This window comes from Rutidosis leptorrhynchoides, chromosome 11, assembly GCF_046630445.1.
Source record: "Rutidosis leptorrhynchoides isolate AG116_Rl617_1_P2 chromosome 11, CSIRO_AGI_Rlap_v1, whole genome shotgun sequence".
NCBI classification, from domain to species: Eukaryota; Viridiplantae; Streptophyta; class Magnoliopsida; order Asterales; family Asteraceae; genus Rutidosis; species Rutidosis leptorrhynchoides.
This window is the reverse complement of record NC_092343.1, coordinates 37,285,784-37,303,605: the sequence shown is the minus strand read 5'-3', so window position 1 is coordinate 37,303,605 and position 17,822 is coordinate 37,285,784. Positions and strand designations below refer to the sequence as shown.

The 17,822-nt window shown below is 31.0% G+C and overlaps 2 protein-coding genes and 1 long non-coding RNA gene across 4 annotated transcripts; 2 read left to right on the top strand and 1 right to left on the bottom strand.

Moving 5' to 3' along the window:
* Positions 1-5,147: 5,147 nt before the first annotated feature.
* Positions 5,148-7,397, top strand: LOC139877757 (zinc transporter 6, chloroplastic). Its single transcript, XM_071865182.1, has 3 exons — positions 5,148-5,861; positions 6,135-6,284; positions 7,048-7,397. The coding sequence occupies exons 1-3, from the start codon at positions 5,292-5,294 to the stop codon at positions 7,360-7,362; spliced, it is 1,035 nt and encodes a 344-aa protein (XP_071721283.1). The 5' UTR covers positions 5,148-5,291; the 3' UTR covers positions 7,363-7,397.
* A 28-nt stretch (positions 7,398-7,425) lies between these two features.
* LOC139877756 (6-phosphofructo-2-kinase/fructose-2,6-bisphosphatase-like) lies at positions 7,426-15,083 on the bottom strand. 2 transcript variants are annotated; one of them, XM_071865180.1, is made up of 23 exons: positions 14,694-15,083; positions 14,544-14,607; positions 13,672-13,964; positions 13,401-13,589; positions 12,498-12,713; positions 12,301-12,396; positions 11,507-11,605; positions 11,372-11,401; positions 10,875-10,928; positions 10,467-10,520; positions 10,189-10,266; positions 9,969-10,060; positions 9,826-9,883; positions 9,588-9,662; positions 9,415-9,462; positions 9,116-9,213; positions 8,701-8,776; positions 8,553-8,615; positions 8,393-8,484; positions 8,227-8,295; positions 8,065-8,128; positions 7,916-7,981; positions 7,426-7,703 (listed from the first exon to the last, which is right to left on the bottom strand). In XM_071865180.1, exons 1-23 carry the CDS (start codon positions 14,859-14,861, stop codon positions 7,626-7,628), a joined length of 2,220 nt encoding a protein of 739 aa, XP_071721281.1. In that variant the 5' UTR covers positions 14,862-15,083; the 3' UTR covers positions 7,426-7,625. The 2 variants fall into 2 exon arrangements, with proteins under 2 accessions (XP_071721281.1, XP_071721282.1); XM_071865181.1 differs by having other exon boundaries at positions 13,437-13,589.
* Positions 15,084-17,026: 1,943 nt separating this feature from the next.
* LOC139874215 (uncharacterized) lies at positions 17,027-17,492 on the top strand. Its single transcript, XR_011767841.1, has 2 exons — positions 17,027-17,102; positions 17,205-17,492. It is a non-coding gene; the product is annotated as an uncharacterized lncRNA (long non-coding RNA).
* The last annotated feature ends 330 nt before the right edge of the window (positions 17,493-17,822 follow it).

Genomic DNA, 17,822 nt, shown 5'->3' with positions numbered 1-17,822 from the left:
TAAAGGATTCCTTTTGGCCTACCACGATGGAGAAGTAATCAAAAGCATGTAAGATGTCGTCCATGGAAATTTAATTTGTCCCACTTGCACACCTTGATTCCGAAATTCTTCAATGTTTTCATAAAGTAGCTTTAATACACTCGACTATATTAAATTTCGGACGTCCTAATCAATTATCTAATTCGAATTCTTGACCCACAATAACACTATACTCTCCCACTAGCATATTAGAATAAAGAACCTAATCCCTTTATATAATCTATTCGGTCCACTAGTAGGAGCAAGACATCGACCCACAGAAATAAAATATACAGCCCAATCATCATTAGAATTAGGTTTAGAATAAAAATCAAAAATATATCGATGGCAGTAGTCGACTACCTAACATCTGTAGTGTTTAATTTAATATGTGAAAGTAACATTGTAGTGGCAGACACAATTGAGTAGGTATTACGCACCATCCTCATCATCATGCGTTTATTTTTATTTATAATTGCTCTCATCATTTTTTAACATAACTCTTCTCTATCCTTCTTCATGTTTAAACTCCATCAGAAACGGTGATAGTAGCAAATCGAAACAGCAAAAATTAATCAGGTTTGCAATAGTAACAGTCGATCAAGCAGCAGTCTGTCTGCTTCAATTGATGACGTTTGATGGTGATTTAGGTGGTTGTGTTCGGATCAAGAAAAGAAAATTAGATATATGATGAATGAATTATGAAGACGATGATGATGGTGAAGATGTTGGTTGATCTAAGACAAAGGTGATGGGTTCGATAATGATTTGAAACAGATAGGAAAAGGAAAAAAAATATCACGCGAGCTGATGAAGGAAATAGAGTGGCTTAATGAAGGTGGTATTCGATTAAGTGTGGTGATAAGGTTGTCTGATGGTGGTGTTGCGGTTGTGGAAACCCAACGTACAGTAGCAGGAAACAACAACAAAGCATTTCTGTTTTCACCATTGAAACAGAAATACAGTAACAACAAATGATCAAATGAGCAAGAGTAATAGAAAATGGGCTATTGATTGATGGTTCTTAGTTAAAGGAAGGTGGGAATGGGATCCTATAAAAAAGAATGAGACATACAGAGATGCAAGTGGGTTTGGTTTCATTTATATGTAAGTATGTGTTAAAAAGGAATTATGGAAGATGATGGGAATTTGAATGGCTCATTGTCAATTGAAAGTATAGATTTATCAATGCGTGTGTCGATAGGAAAATCTTGTTCAGAATAGGAAGGGAAAATGATGGTAAACAGAATTTGGATTTTTGTTCTTGAAGTAAATCTCTGATTGTACTAGTGAATCAATTACTACAGACAGAAATGATATGAAGCAGATTTGATTCCAATTCGTACATTGATTTATATAATTAATATTTTTTAATTAACAATTTTAATTGTATTATTAATAATCAAAATAATAATAAAAATAATAAGAATATTAATAATTCACACTAGTAATAATATTAATGAAATTAATGAAAATGATGATAATATAATTATTAATGACAACTATAATAATATTAATACTAATTAATAATTGATCATATTATTATTAATAATATATATATATATATATATATATATATATATATACACACACACACACACAATATACAATAATAATAATAATAACAATCTATTTAATAATCTCATTGATAATGTTACTTAATAATAACACTAATAATGATAATAGTATTAATATAATAATTATATTCAATTTGTAATCAAGTTTACTACTTATTATAATATCTTTTAATTATATACTTTTATTGAATCCTTATTATTTATTAATTACATATATATTTATTACAATATTACATATGTATAGAATTCATATATATTTACATATTTATTTATACGTCAATGTTCGTGAATCGTAGGGAATAATCAAAGGTATAAATGAATCTATGTAAATAGTTCAAAATTTTGGAGACTCAATTTAACAGACTTTGCTTATCGTGTCGGAAACATATAAAGATTAAGTTTAAATTTGGTCGAAAATTCCCGGGTCGTCACACAAATCCCCACTAGATATGATATTAAATCAATATAAACCGCGTTCACCTTGATCTGAAACTGACATGAGAAATGCAACTTAAAAGTCACAAGGTTCATAACCAGATCTGAAACAAAAAAGTGAAAAACCAGAATGAAGATGGCAGAGATACTTCGAAAATTTCATTGATTCATCAGATCAAGGTGAACTGTATGTTTAGGGTTCTTGAGTAATTCCAAATTAGGAACTGACGTCTTTAGCAGATACAAAGTAAATGAAATTATTTGATTGATGCTTTTAATTTAAATTATTGATTATTAAATTTAAATATAAAAGGGGTGATCTTCACACACAACATTTTGATCTATGTATATCGAATTACCGATTTTACCTTTAATTATACTTATAATAATAATAATAATATAAGTTCAACTTTTTAGAGCATAACTGTGATTTTATTGAACAAAAGTATACATGGATCAAAAAATAGTATGTGAGAATCACCTCCCAAATATAATATAAATATAGATGTAATAAAATAGAAAAGGACTTGGCAAATGGATATTATGAAAAATCTATAAAATCCTTGTCATTAAATGGCAAAACTGACATAGAAATACACATGTATTAAAAAATAAAAATAAAAATAAAAATGCCAAAATGTCGATTTTTACCCCAATTTGCACCATTTTTCAATTAGAGTCCTTTCTAAGCACTATAATTGAAATCATAATATTTTATGAGGAAAAAAACGATATTACTTTTATTGAAAAAAATGTGATTTTTATCTTACTTTTTTGGTCAATTTGCCCATTAAAAAACTAACGTGTCATCAATTTGTAATTTCACAAGCATGATTAAAAAGATTGAACATAAATATTACAGTTTTATTGTTTATATTGCTTACAATTTAGATTTCGTGTATATTTAAAATTAGAAATTAAAGAATTGTATACAAAATGCACATTTTTTTTTAAAAGGAAATGTGTACCCACTAAGGTCTTAATATTAGTTTTACTTTTTAAGGATTTTAGCTTTTATTAAGAAAAAAATAAGAATATGGATTTCACATATTAGCATGTTTACGTGCACTAACTCAACAAGCAAGAATCATGAATGTCACCATCATCTATCATCTAGGAACTACATATTATCGTACTTGTCTTTTTGAGAAAGTTACAAGTAATCGTCATTTCTACCTGACTTGAATAGAGAAAATCTAATTCGTTTGCTATCAACCTAGTTTGTCATTAATCGTCAAGGATTTATTTTACAGTAGTGATCACATTATATATATATAAATATAAATATGTTAATGCAATAATGCTAATAATCTAATATACGATGTAATCTATATATATATATATATATATATATATATATATATATATATATATATATATATATATATATATATATATATATATATATATATATATATATATATATATATATATATAATAGTTGTTTGGTACTTTTAACAATTTTTCCCCCAAAAACTAAACTTTTGATAAAGATAAAAAAGGATTTTCAATCAAAGATGAAACTGCCCATACAAATCAGAGTCAAAAGCCCCACCAAGTAACTAAAGAACATAGAACTAACCAGAACGCAAAGTACTAAACGACTACACTAAACTAAGAAAACCAAACGAAATACACTTAAAGACCAAGAAAACTAAACAAGCTAACAAACACATAACCAAACTACAACTAAGAAGAATTACAAACAGTACGGACTGAAAGGAAACAAAGCAGTCTATGGAACATAGAAGATCGAATCACACCGCATAACCTTGCCACTAACTTATATTGCATTTAATTTTTGTTAAATCACAAGTAAAAAACTTTTTATCAACAAAAGTACTAGTACTATTTATTTAAAGCAATTATTGCAAGGAAGTGCCTAAAATAAAAGAGTAGCAGTAAATGATAAAGAAGGGGCACAAGTGAAAGTGCTAGTCATCGGGCACTTGCAACCCAACTTTTACATAAATGCATACATTTATATAACAACCCCTAAAGTTACTTGAAATGACAAATTGTGCCGTCATTGTTATACATTTGCACAATAGCCACATAACTTTATAAAATACTAAGCTTTATTACATTTCTATGTACAGGAGCTCAATTAAAATTCTAAGTTGTTAGAAAATCTCTATCTTGATGAAAGTAGATTTTGGGTTGTTCATCAAATATGATATTGTGATATACTAACTGTTTCCATGATCAAATCATGTGTATATTGAATCGCAATCATGTTTTCCATGTGTATTATGTGTATAGCAAAGTTATTCCTTGTATACTTCCACATCATGGTGAATTCATTTATTGTCATTACTAACATCAATAACATTTAATTTTCGATGTAAAAATTTCTTATCAAGCCATATATGACAACCCTCACATTTCAAATGAACTGCGTCACTTATATTGTTTTCTCTTAAGTAATGACAAATGATGAAATGGAAACTATAAGAAAAAGACAATGAATTAAGTTGGTTTATGAGCGTGAAGACGTGAAGTAAAGTAGTTAAATAAAGAATATATCTCATATCTCATAGTAAATAGAAAGCTTATGATTTTATATTTATAAGGTCATAATGTCCTCGCTTAGCATGGGGCACGGAAGGAGGAAAAGAATAAAAGGTGCCATGTACGAACAAAATTATCAAAATACTTGTAATCAACAGTAAATCCATACTATAAATTGACATTTGAAAATTGGGTCGAGTCATAAAAGGGCATCCGACCTAGATTTTATTTTATTACAAGCATAAACTTCATTTGAAGCATATTATAAGCAGATAAAGAATAACAATATACTTAATTATCATCATAATTTGAGTATAAACATTATATGAATTTCTAACTACAAGTATTAGTATATTGTATAATACTTGGTAGACATTCATCACTTCTTATTAATTCTTGATTGAGAAAAATAGCTTCGTCATATAAAAGATAATCGGTTAATCAACAAACGCCCACATATCATTTTATACCCAAACTAATTTTAACCACATCTTAGAAACTACAAGGCAAAAAAAAACAAAACTCCCAAAACCATAAGGACTCAACATGAACTAAACACAATCCTTTGTGGAATTCATAGTAAGATTACACCTTCTATCGGTCTCTAAATCTTCACACAAAAGACTTGACTGAACCACAATTTCCACCAACAAAATTAAACATCTAACAAAAAATCCAATTTAATCTCATAATTCCTAAAACTTAAAAATTCTAATTTTTTCATTATCGCATCGTATTAAATCTTAAATCATGACAATATGTGGTACAGATACCGCACGAACGCTCGCGTGTCGCGATGGTAACGCCGCCACAACGCTGAAATTAATCTCAATGTTCGTTATATTCTTCACGAGCGTGATCGGTATCTCAGCACCGGTGATGTTAGCGCGTGTATTTCACGGTAAACCGTTATACGATAAAGTAATTTTAGTTATAAAATGTTTTGCTGCTGGAGTGATTTTATCAACATCACTTGTTCATGTACTACCTGACGCGTACGATGCACTCGCGGATTGTCAAGTGTCGTCTCAGCATCCGTGGAAGGATTTTCCGTTTTCTGGGTTGGTTACGTTGGTAGGAGTGTTGACGGCGCTGTTAGTTGATTTAACGGCGACGTCACATGTTGACGGTTACAGTCATGGACATGGTCATGGTCATGGAGGTGAACATGGTGAGAAGGTTGGGTATACGAGGATCGGAGAAGATGAGGAGTTGAAGAAAACGACGGTGGTGGAGATTGAGGTGGTGGAAGCGGCGGAGGAACGACGGCGGTTGAAGGAGGAAGAGATGGTGAAAATGAAACAACGAATGGTGTCGCAGGTAGCTTTTATTTCTTTCCATTTTTGTTTTTCTAAATTAAAAAGTAATATAAATAATGTGAAAACTACTAAATAATGTATTTATATTTATTTTTATTAAAATGAAAAAAAAAGTACCAGTACTAGTTATAGTAACGAAACATGAATTTTAAATTAAAATGAAAGGAAGAATGCATTTTAAATTAAAATGATTTCCTCAAAAGCTTTTAAGGATGTAATTATAATTTTTTTTTTTTTTACTTTTTTTTGTGTAACAATTTAGAATGTGTGTTAGGTATTAGAGATTGGCATAATATTTCATTCGGTGATAATTGGAGTAACGATGGGGATGTCACAAAACAAGTGTACCATTAAACCGTTAGTTGCAGCGTTGGCATTTCATCAAATATTTGAAGGGATGGGACTTGGTGGTTGTATTGCTCAGGTAATAATTTAATTATTTAATATTTAATTTTTTTATTTGTTGTATGATTTTGGACCTTTCATTCTTTGCATTGATTTTTGATGGTGTCAAATCTTATGAATACATTTTTTGTCAAGGAAATCACGTGATTGGTTTGGAGTTATTAATTTGGGGTGTTTGGTTGTTGGTTAAGATAATATGATGAAAGGATTTAATAGAGGGGTTGTTACATTTATTATTTGTTTGTTTGCAAATATTTTCTTCAAGACAAATAAGTTATAAGTTCTATCAAACGTATCTTAAAGTGAATGAATTACCTAAATTACTTACAGATATTGTGGTTGGAAAATAATCAATTTAGTTTCTTCAACTTATCTTTTTTTGATATAAATGGTGCACATTATTTGTATAAGATGTTGTGTAACAATTTTAATAAACTATTTATAAATATGTTCGTAAACATATTCATTTTATTATTATTTGATGGGGTCGTGCAATGCAACACAAAATTTAGATTACAAAAAATAGTGTGAGAGCTACACGTGATAATTGTACTTTAATACATGAACTCTTTAAAGATGAACAAGTATATCACATGTTATTTTTCCTCTGTTTCTTATAGTACTTTTTTTATTATCAAAACTTTTGTTTATTTCCTCCCATTTCATTATTTAATGTATGTATAAGTTTTATATTGTTGTTAATAAAAATACAATTTTTGGATACACATGTGTAAGCTAATACAATATCTAGAATAACGAAAAGTTAACATTTTCACTTGCAGGCAGGTTTTAAACTAGGAACAACGGCTTACATGTGTGTTATGTTTTCGATTACAACACCAATGGGGATAGTATTGGGAATGATCTTATTCTCGATGACGGGCTACGATGACAGCAACCCGAACGCATTGATCATGGAAGGCCTTTTGGGTTCACTATCATCAGGAATACTCATATACATGGGTCTAGTTGATCTTATTGCTCTTGATTTTTTCCACAATAAGTTAATGAGTTCCGAAACTTGGTTAAAAAAGACGTCTTTTTTAGCCCTTGTTCTTGGTTCTACTTCCATGTCGATTCTCGCTCTTTGGGCTTGATTATAAATTTTCAAACCCTAAATCGGGTTTAATTTTATGCACTATATACATCAACATGTGTGTAACAACTTGCATCAATGTATCAATCTTTATTGATATCAATCGATGCATTTTTCATTGACGATAATTATTCAATATTCAGTAACAAAATCATTTCCTTTTTTTAATCTTAAAAAAGTTTAACGAATCGTGTAAGGGTTAACCGTTTCTTTGATGCAAGTGTTGGTTACAAGCAAAAAGTATTTCGCCTTTGCGAAAATTGATCAATCCATGAGCTTGTATCTCTTTTCTTGAACTCCGGTGACTCCCATTTGTATCTCTATTATTGTATGCAACGGCATCTGAAAAAAAAAGCAGTATTAAACTAAGTACGCGTAAGCATTAGATATGGGTCATTGGTAAACGGGTGGGTTGGGTTGACCCGAAGACACTTTTTTGCCCAGTTCTTAAAAGAGTAACAGATTTTTGCTAGTTTTTTATCTGACCCATTTTGGATAAGATAAAGATCAAAATGACCCAAATGGGTCAAAACAACCTTCGGTGAACATGTTACCTCTATGTGGGGAATTTCTTTCAACGGTTTATCAGCAAAATAAGCATATAATGCTCTCAAAACAGCCTGCACAAAACCAAAATTAGATTACGAACTAAATTGACGTATTAAAGATTTATCGACATGTGTATTTGTCGAGAGAGATTGACCTGGTGAGCTACTACTACAACAGGGGCCCTTTGGCGTTCGAGTTCAATGATCACGGGCTCCAACCTGCAATGCATTTAAGTTTTTAAATATTTAGCATTTTTATGTACGTAAGTAATATTTAAAATAAATAAAAGTAGTTTATTGGGTAAGAAATGGTAAACCTTTGGATCACATCCAAATAAGACTCTCCACGAGGATATCGATACCTCAATTTATCCTTCTTCCGCGACCTTCAATTAATCCAATCCAATATAAATATATTTCACAAGTTCTTTTTTATAATAGGCAAAAAGTATAAAGTTTAGAGATTTGGGGATAAAAACATACGCGTATTCCTCGGACATGTTCTTTTTTATTTCTTCATACGTCATTCCATCACATACACCGGCATTTATCTCATCAAGTGCACGCCATTGTATCTACGACAAAATTGTATAAATATTTGTACACCAAATATGTAAAGTTTGATCACGAATCACGCGCTAACCTTTGGAAAACCGACAATTTGATTGGCAGTCAAAATTGTTCTCTGCAACGTGCTTGTCCATATCTACAAGTTTAGAACGAACATTATTTTGGAGAATTCACGAGACATTCAAGTCAAAGAGTCAAAGTGAATGAAGAAGAATTCTTACAGAAGCAGCCCGCTCGTTTTGTAGTCGTTTCTCCACAAAATTAGAAAGTTTCTTTGCATAGAGCTCACCTTTCGCACTGCCAAATAAGTTGTATATTAAAGCAAACTAGCAAAAAACATTTTAAACGATAACTTGATGTAAATCTGGAAAATGGGCCAGCACGAGAATTAGGATTCATGTAAAATAGGGTCGGGACTCGAGTTGAACTATAATTATTATTTGAACAACTGATGTGTTTGTTATATACATTAAAAAAAAAAACTACATAATTACCATACCGATTGAACTTTTAGAAATCGAGAAATTTATTTACTTATACTTCATTTGCCATTACTTTTTACTAAAGATTTTAGCTTAACTTTTAACAATTTTCACCCTGGATGAAATTCGAAAATGGAAAGTAATTAGAGAAAACCTCAAAACAGTGTCACCGCCTATTCTTCCTCTGACATTATCGCGACTCTCTCCATGTCTTGTAAGCAAAATTGGACGGGGTGTCAAATGTGTATTCACCTAAAAAAACATCAAAAACGATGTATTACGTGCATAGTTTAGCCAAATAAAAGTTTTTTTCTTTTGTCTCCTTAATGGGAAGGCATTGTTAACCGTTTACGTGTGTTGTTACCAATTAGTTTGGATTTTCTTTAAATTTGTTCTTAAATTTAACATGGAAACATAGAAAATATCTTTAAATTTGATTATTTAATGACCTACCAAGAAGAACACAATCCGTCCAGGAAGATAACCACCGATATTATTCACCTAGAAACATAGAAAATATTGGGTGAGTTTATATCAAGAATAATAGTACTTTTCCCTAATTTCCAAACTAGAAAAAGTATGCCTAAACAATTAATCAGAAAAAAAAAAAAAAGGAAAAAACTTACATGTATCTGCCCGCCTTGTCCACTAGCCATATCAATCATTTTAATATACGAACCTTCATTCACTGGCTCGTACATCTAGCAATAAGAGTGTCAAAAGAGTTGCTTTATACAAATTTCTAATCATTATTATGTTGCACGTCCTATTAATAGCCATATCAATCGTTAATAACCATTTTAAGCCGCCTCTAGTAAAAATAGGCGCCAAAATGAAAAATTCTAAGAGAGGATTCAAAAACACCTTTTCATAATTATCAAGTCGCATCTTGAAATCCTGATATCCAGCTTCAAAATCGGTCCTGCAAATATTAATTATACAATTTAATCATAAATGAATAGCTTTTTAATATAAAAAAAACTGATAGTTGTAGTGAAATATTATACTCTTCTGCATAATCAGGACTCTGTTGAATCTTGAGACGAATGTTTCTTTCAATGATCTTTGGATCGTTACATATTGTTTCCAAAAAGATTATCTGCAATCAAAAAGTTATTAACAAATGCTCTTGTAAGATAATCCAATATTATGTCCTTGATACAAGTTATATTATAATGTAAACTTTGCATAAAATAAACTATTCAGGATATTTATTAAGTAACATACCTTGCATTTGCCTTCAGCCATCTTCATAAGCATATTTCTTCGATTGCTAGTGCTGTTTGTTGCATCAAATATTCCTACCTACATGCAACCGTAACCTAAGATACATATTTTTTAACCATAACAATTATATGTTTTTTAATAATAGTTTTAATCTACAATCTTTGTCATTTCTACCAACACACAACCTTGACCTTAGATACGTATTACCGTTCTCGCCCTATAATTTATAAATTTATATATATTAAAGTAAATAGTAAATAAATGAAGAAAAAACTTACTTGGCCACCTTCTTGCATCCAAGCAATCATGTCATCCATTGCCAAAGCGGCTACCTAGTAGCACGTCACGTATTATAAAACTATTTGCAAACAAACATGTCAATAAAGTGTACCATAGAGCCTTAAAGGTTTAAATAGATTTTGTTATTAATTCAATGATAAATGATAAATTTATTAAAAAGACTTTTATCTAGTTCTATTTAGTATCTGGTTTGATTATTAAATTAGTCTCTACGTAAGAGCAATTAAAAGTGAACATAGTTGAACCATAGATACACATAATTAGAACAAACATTTCATTAAGGGGCATGAATTAGCACATATTAGTGTCAAACGAAGTAGAAAAATGAGTAGGTTCAGAACTTTTAATTAATCTAATTAAAAGCATAATTTTTAATGGGCGTTCACCTCATTTCGAGCCTCCATGCCTTCTGTATTGTCACCTCGAAAAAAGTCAGCATTCTGCATCAATGATAAACGGGTCAATCAACACCATTGCAAGAATGTAAAAATTATTCTCAAGAAATCAATAACAAATTATAAGTTTAAACATCATATGTCTATGTAAAATAGAGATTGCAATTTAGTTGTATACATGAAAAAACTGATTAATTTGAGTCATATTGTGCCTCTAATGGGTCGCTTATTATCAAGCGGTTCATTTTGCATACAAACAATTCACAAAATCTCCTAAAAAGTTTTATTTCTGGAAATAGAGTATTATTGTAACAATAGATTTTTTTTCAAATCATATTATAGACTTATCTACTTTTTGACTTGGATTACCAAACGTGAGTGTTTGTGCCCTGACCCAACTCTGCCCATTTTGACCCCTTACTAACCCCACCCAATATTAATTTTAATGTTTTAAGTAGGATTAGAACAACAAAAAGTGTGAGACTTACCAGGTTTGCTCCATGCTTAAGTCGTCTATACTGTTATAGCAAGAAAAAGAATATCAGACTATTAATCTCACTTTAATACGCTTTATTAATAAATAATTAAATGATGTTAAATGATAATCTTGATAAAGTAATCACCTTTCCAACATTGAAATGTTTAGTGTCATGACCTAACCAACGCATATACCTCGTAAGTTTAGCCGCCGTAAAAGTTTTGCCTCGAGCCGGTAAACCAACCTATCATAACAACCGTATATTTTAATTATAGCATGATTTACTGAATCATAAACAAAAGAAGCAGTTTCAAGTTTCGACCCAAACACGGGAAAACGGGTTGATTTGGGATTCAGTTAAATCATAACGGGTCAAAGGGGTAAAATTGAAGCTTAACTAAGATGGAAATGAGTCGCACGGGTTTAGAAGTTAATAAACTATAAGTAGTGCATAATGTAATCAACTTTTTATTACCTCCAAATTTGTTTTATTCAAAAGATGGATAAGTTTGGTAACAGTTTCTTCAACCATATTTAATGTCATACTATTTTTGATACTCAATGTAACACCATGTTTACCCAACCTACCCATTATACCAGCTAAATGTAGAGATGGTAACTTCAACCCATTTAAGTATAAATAAACCTATTAGAGGTACACTCAACTCTAACAGGCCGAACAGTTTCAATAATACACTAGGTTACAATAAAATAAGTTTAACTTTACCCATAGTGAACTTTTAAAGTCAAGATCATACTAGAAATGCAAATGAAATATAATCTTTTTTTATAATAGATGAACAGAATTGTTTCAGGCTTTCATATCAGCATATGCAGTGTGCTGACCCATACTGACCCGTCCCAAAAGGTTGCCCATTTTGAAGACCAACTGGCCCAACCCGCCCAAATTGATGACTGACTGTCCCATAAGTTTATTACCAAGACAATTGCGAGATGCATATCTTCTTTGGGTCCAAGCATTTGATCAGCAACAGCTGCGGCTGCAACAGCGCCAGCAGCAGCGGGCATCGAGTTCTAATTTAGTTTGATATGTTAATATGTTAAAAGACGAAAATGCCCCTAAGAATTTACAAATACATCTTCATACAGTTAAACAAAGTTGGAGTTATACAAACCTTGGTTTCTGAATCGGGTAAATGGGTCGCACTTGCTGATTTAACTAATCGAGAAGATCCAACACCTCTATCCACGAAAAGTATTGTCTCGCTATTTTGTTTCTGGATCGGTACAAACGTACCAACCGACTTTGACTCAACCATGCCAAGTGAATGGAACACTTTAGTCAAATCTGAGTCAACGGTTCCTTTTTCGAGGCCCACGACTTGCGGTTCCTATAAGCATTTAGAAGGTTATTACAATGATTGGTTGTAATCTTTTAAGAGAACAATTTAGAAGGTTCTATGCATTAAAAAATAGAAAATGTTGAAACTTTTGACCCATTTCTTTTCAGCTAAATAAATCTGTATCCTTAAACTCATTAGAAGATTAGTAGAACACGAATAGACCCTTAATCAATTGACATGTAGAAATTGCCACTTCTAACAGATATGTTTAGAGATTTAGTAATAGTATAAAAAATAAAATTGATTGATAATATGAAATGTTATGAATCCTCTATTGGTCGGACGTCTTCATTAGGGTACTTATGACATTTTCTTGAAATATTCCATTACAACCAACTAAATCCCTTAATTCAGCATGGATTGTACTAAAACTATATTTTATAACATATCTAACACAAAATCCATTCTTAAAAATTTATAACTGTAAAAAGGTCAACCATTTATCAGCTTTGACCAAAACCCATTACCCAACTGACCCACCGTTGGTTGTACCAATCTGACCCAACAGTTTCTTTTTTAATGCATAGAACCAACTAAATCGCTTAATTCAGCCTGCATTGTACTAAAACCATATTTTTTTTAACATATCTAACACAAAAACCATTTATAACAATTTAGAGCATCATAGTCCTAATTAAGCGATCATAGTCCTAATTAAGCGATCAAAAAGGGAACCTTTATAACTGTAGGTAGATCATTAGAAACACTCACACCCTTGTCCGAACCATCACTTTTGGTAGGCCCCACTTCATGCTTCATTGACCTTGGATTCTCAGTCAAATTAGCCGCGTATACCACAGGCGTCGCCGGAGTTGGGACCACGTATTGTTCAAGATCAAGATCCAAGCTAGCTGGCGACCCATTCTAAATAACAATTTATAAAAATATTTTTTTTATCAAATGTTAATCACACACACAATTATTACACTTTTTTAAATGTTCATACCTTGTCACCCTCGGGCAATGCGTTTATACTAACATCCGGGATTCCACGTACAGTTGACGGTTCGAGATTTTCTTGATAAGCTCGCCAACTAGCAGCAAGGTCAAACGGTGATACCCTATCTGCCATTATACACACCCTATATTCAAGAATCTCCTCATTGTTTAGCTTAAATAACGCCAATCTTGTGACCCCTTGTAAGGTCCCACCTTTGAACTGCCTAGTTGGACCCTCTTCCACTATGTAAGGTTCATTGTCATCCTTCGACTTCAATAGAAACTTGAAGTCCAATGTTTCTGAAAGCATAACCAGATATATCAATTACTACTAGTGATATCATCGAATAAATATCCTCCAATTTTGTGATAGATTCATTAAACATATGTTTGCATATGCATTTATTTCATGTTTGGGTGAACTTTGCGTATGACTATCTGACTATTTTAATCATTATACCAAGTGCAACAAAACTGATTCATATGTTCATCTATGTGTTAACTTCATAGAGACAACAATGTGCTAAATACTAAAACATACTCCGATACTATTACCACTTTAACAACATAAACACTTTCCCGGTTTATTTATTTACAACTACTATCGTCTAATCACTTTCGAAACGCAGTGCCCCAACACCCCATTAGTTCAACTTCTATAAGAATTCTGTGTTCCTCGTATGTAAAGAGAGTAACTTTCTAAACCATGTTAACAAGTACTGGTATTTATGAAACATATGCAAATAATCACTCAATTATCCCCAAGTTAAATTCAAGATGGGGCTCAAATTAATAAGCAATCATATCATTTATATATAAATAATTAAATATAATGGAAAATGAATAATAACAACAATAAGCAGAGGAAGTGGACAATACCATGATTAGGAGAGACAACAAAGCTTAATTGCCACATTGAAGAAGATTCACGTTCCAATGGAAGCTAATTATAAACAAAGAATCGACAAAATAAAAACTTGGGTATCGAAGTAAATTGAAAAATAAGTAAAAATTTAGTTAAAAGATTACAGCTTTAGATGGGTCCCAAGAACCAACAAGAGGAACAGAACCATAGAGGTGAGGAACAAGGTCTCCTGTAGGGCTATAATCTTCCATTTTTAAACAAACATACAGTTGACCACCGCCATGATTATCATCTCCGGTGGTGTTAAGATTTATTGATGACCCACTTCCCATTTTTTTTTTTATGATTCAGTCAATCAGACAGTAACTGGTTGTGATCAGTGATCAGTTATCACAAAAGCTTGAATTTTTTTTTTGGATTTGAAGGTAACCCAGATGAACTTTATTGAAATTAATGATGAAAATATGGTTATAAGGTAACAAGATTGTGTTTTGGAATGAATTGAATGAATGAAATTGGGGTTATGGGTGTTGTAAGAATTTTGTGTTTTTGAGAATTTTGGGCTCATCTGTTTGTTGGTGTTTGGGATGGTGGATATGGGTAGTGGTTTGTAGGGTCGGGTGGATCCAGATGGCATCTAAAAGGTTCGAAACATCAACCAAGCTGGCGTGGCCTTTTTTTTTTTTTTTTTTTTTTTTTACTTTGAGAAGTTTTCTAATTCTAATTACAGTTATTATTATTATTATTATTATTATTATTATTATTATTATTATTATTATTATTATTATTATTATTATTATTATTATTATTATTATTATTATTATTATTACTTTTTTTGGCAACTATTTTATAATTAATCATCATTAGATAGTCTATTGTTTAGGGCTTTGAGTTCTTTTCAAAAAATCTCATGTTCGAATCTTATCTAGGTCGATTGTGAAGTGTAATTAAATTATGTATTTTTTAGTAAAAAGGTAGGTTCGTAACAAGGTCAGTGAGTTCTTCTGGATCGGCTTTAACAATAGTCTTAGTAGATTTATAAGGTAGTATTTGCTTAACAATAGTCTTAGTAGATTTATAAGGTAGTATTTGCTTATAAATATAGTCTTAGTTTTGCATATAAAAGGGTTAACAATCTAATTCATTCACAAACACCTCAACCGATGATACCTCCTTAAGTATAATATGCGATTGATCTTATTAATTACTCTCGGTTGATCTTAATCTCAAATTGAGTTTGCATGTTCGTCGTATGATTAACGACCGATCCCCCAAAAACCTTTATACTTTGCACTCAAGTTGAAATAGACTTGATCATAAGTAGCAATATATTTCGAACGCTAATTTTCAATCGTTTCAAATATATGGACTAATATACCCCATCGCGTGATATAAAATAAATTAATGAATTAAACTTTTTTGATAGTTACCTACATGGTTATTTATCAAACCAGCTTATATATTGATCTACATCAGTTAAATTCATAGCAGTGAATATCAAACACGAATAAATGTTTGGTCATATTTGATGAAGGAATATATATCACGTTAAATAATTTGTTTTTGTGTGGACTTTTATTGGCATGTCCACAAAAATTAATACGGAGTGATAAACGTTACGGATAAGATGAGATCTATACTCAAGATTGGATCTAGTTCAACTTTAAAATGATAGTGATTGAAAGTAACTTTAGGAAATACAACTATTCTTCTAATAGTATGCTGACAAAGTATACTAAAATTGAAAAGGAAGCCAATATTACAAGTTTTAAACGGTTACCCGCTCCATTCTTGGCTAATTCAAAATTGAATTTTTCTAATATATTTATAGATAAAAAAGAGTTGTACAATTTGTGGTTGGTGGTGGTTATTTTTGTAGGGTGAATGGTTAATTTTAATGTACAAATAAATTAAGCATTTGGTCGTTAATAATTTTCTTCAAAATTTAGTGTGAATACATGCATCCTTCCTAGTCTTCTTGTACTAGGAAAACGTCATCTCAAATGCTCTAGACGTTCTTAACTCATCTCACGTATCCGAATAAACTTGTATGAGTGTGGAGTCCTTACACCACTACTTATATTTATTTTTTACAAAGTATCATTCAAATTGTATATACGAGTAACGACACCACCAATTTTCACTATAGTATCTATGTGTTGTTAGGATTTATAAACTTGAGATATATAAATCACTAAATATAATTAGCCTATTTTGAGTTTTGATTATAGAATTGCCATTTAAGTATCACTTTAGTGCCATTTAATATGTGTGTTCAATTCGTATACATACATCGTAACTTCTTTCCCGTATAACCATTTTGAATAATTTTTATAATATATATATATATATATTTTTTTTTTTTTTTTTTTTGTAGCAATATAACTACAACATATACCATGGGCCAACTTTTAGCAGCAGGCCATATTGGGCCGAGCCCAACCTACAACCCATATCAATAAAGTGAAATAGGGTTTGACTATAAAACCTAGTTTACCCTTCAAAACATTTCGTCCGTCCCCTGCCGCTTTTCGTAGCATCTGAAAATCTCCGGCGTAATCATGAGAGCTAAGGTAATTCAAGCCATTAAACCATATTTTATCATCAAATATCAGTCATTATCTAAAACATTTTAATCTGATTAATAATGATTATTAATATTGTTGATTGAACAGTGGAAGAAGAAGAGAATGAGGAGATTGAAGAGGAAGCGCCGAAAGATGAGACAGAGATCTAAGTAAAAACTCAATCTACCACCAGCTTTTGATCTCGACCGTCGATGTATTTCCGTTCTCAATTCCGTTTTGTTAGTTTCTTATGAATTTTTGTTTTAAGTGTTATTAATTAATCTTGCATTTGCTTGTTGAACTATAGTGTTTTGGTGATATGGATTTACTCTTTATTAGAATCAGTTTTATTATTTTTTCAAGTATTTTCTAGTTGAGAATCTGGTATTTTGGAGATTCTGAGTGTCACAATTTTTTGTTGATAATGATTAGTAACTTTCGTGTACTAGAAAGCATAAAAGAATTAATGTGCTAGCTACTGTTGGGTGATAACAGGTTAGGGCTGAAATGGTTTCAAGCATTATTGATGGATAAATCTGTTAGAAATAGATGTCTTTTATTGTGATTATTACAAAACAAGACCCATTTTTAACAAATATATTAAATATTAAATGTGTAACGGTTGAGCCAATATCCATTTAGCAACTTAGTAATGTTATTAGACTACCTAGCCAAAAACATTCATAATACGTAGTTTTCGTAATATTTATGGCTCAATTAAATTTG

Excerpts from the sequence above, each read along its gene's own strand:
- LOC139877757 (XM_071865182.1), top strand. The coding sequence starts at position 5,292 with ATGACAATATGTGGTACAGATACCGCACGAACGCTCGCGTGTCGCGAT. Across the intron at positions 5,862-6,134 it reads AACAACGAATGGTGTCGCAG|GTATTAGAGATTGGCATAAT; the intron begins GTAGCTTTTATT and ends AATGTGTGTTAG. Across the intron at positions 6,285-7,047 it reads TTGGTGGTTGTATTGCTCAG|GCAGGTTTTAAACTAGGAAC; the intron begins GTAATAATTTAA and ends TTTCACTTGCAG.
- LOC139877756 (XM_071865180.1), bottom strand. The coding sequence starts at position 14,861 with ATGGGAAGTGGGTCATCAATAAATCTTAACACCACCGGAGATGATAAT. Across the intron at positions 14,608-14,693 it reads CTTGGGACCCATCTAAAGCT|CTTCCATTGGAACGTGAATC; the intron begins GTAATCTTTTAA and ends GTTTATAATTAG. Across the intron at positions 11,402-11,506 it reads AACATTTCAATGTTGGAAAG|TATAGACGACTTAAGCATGG; the intron begins GTGATTACTTTA and ends TTGCTATAACAG.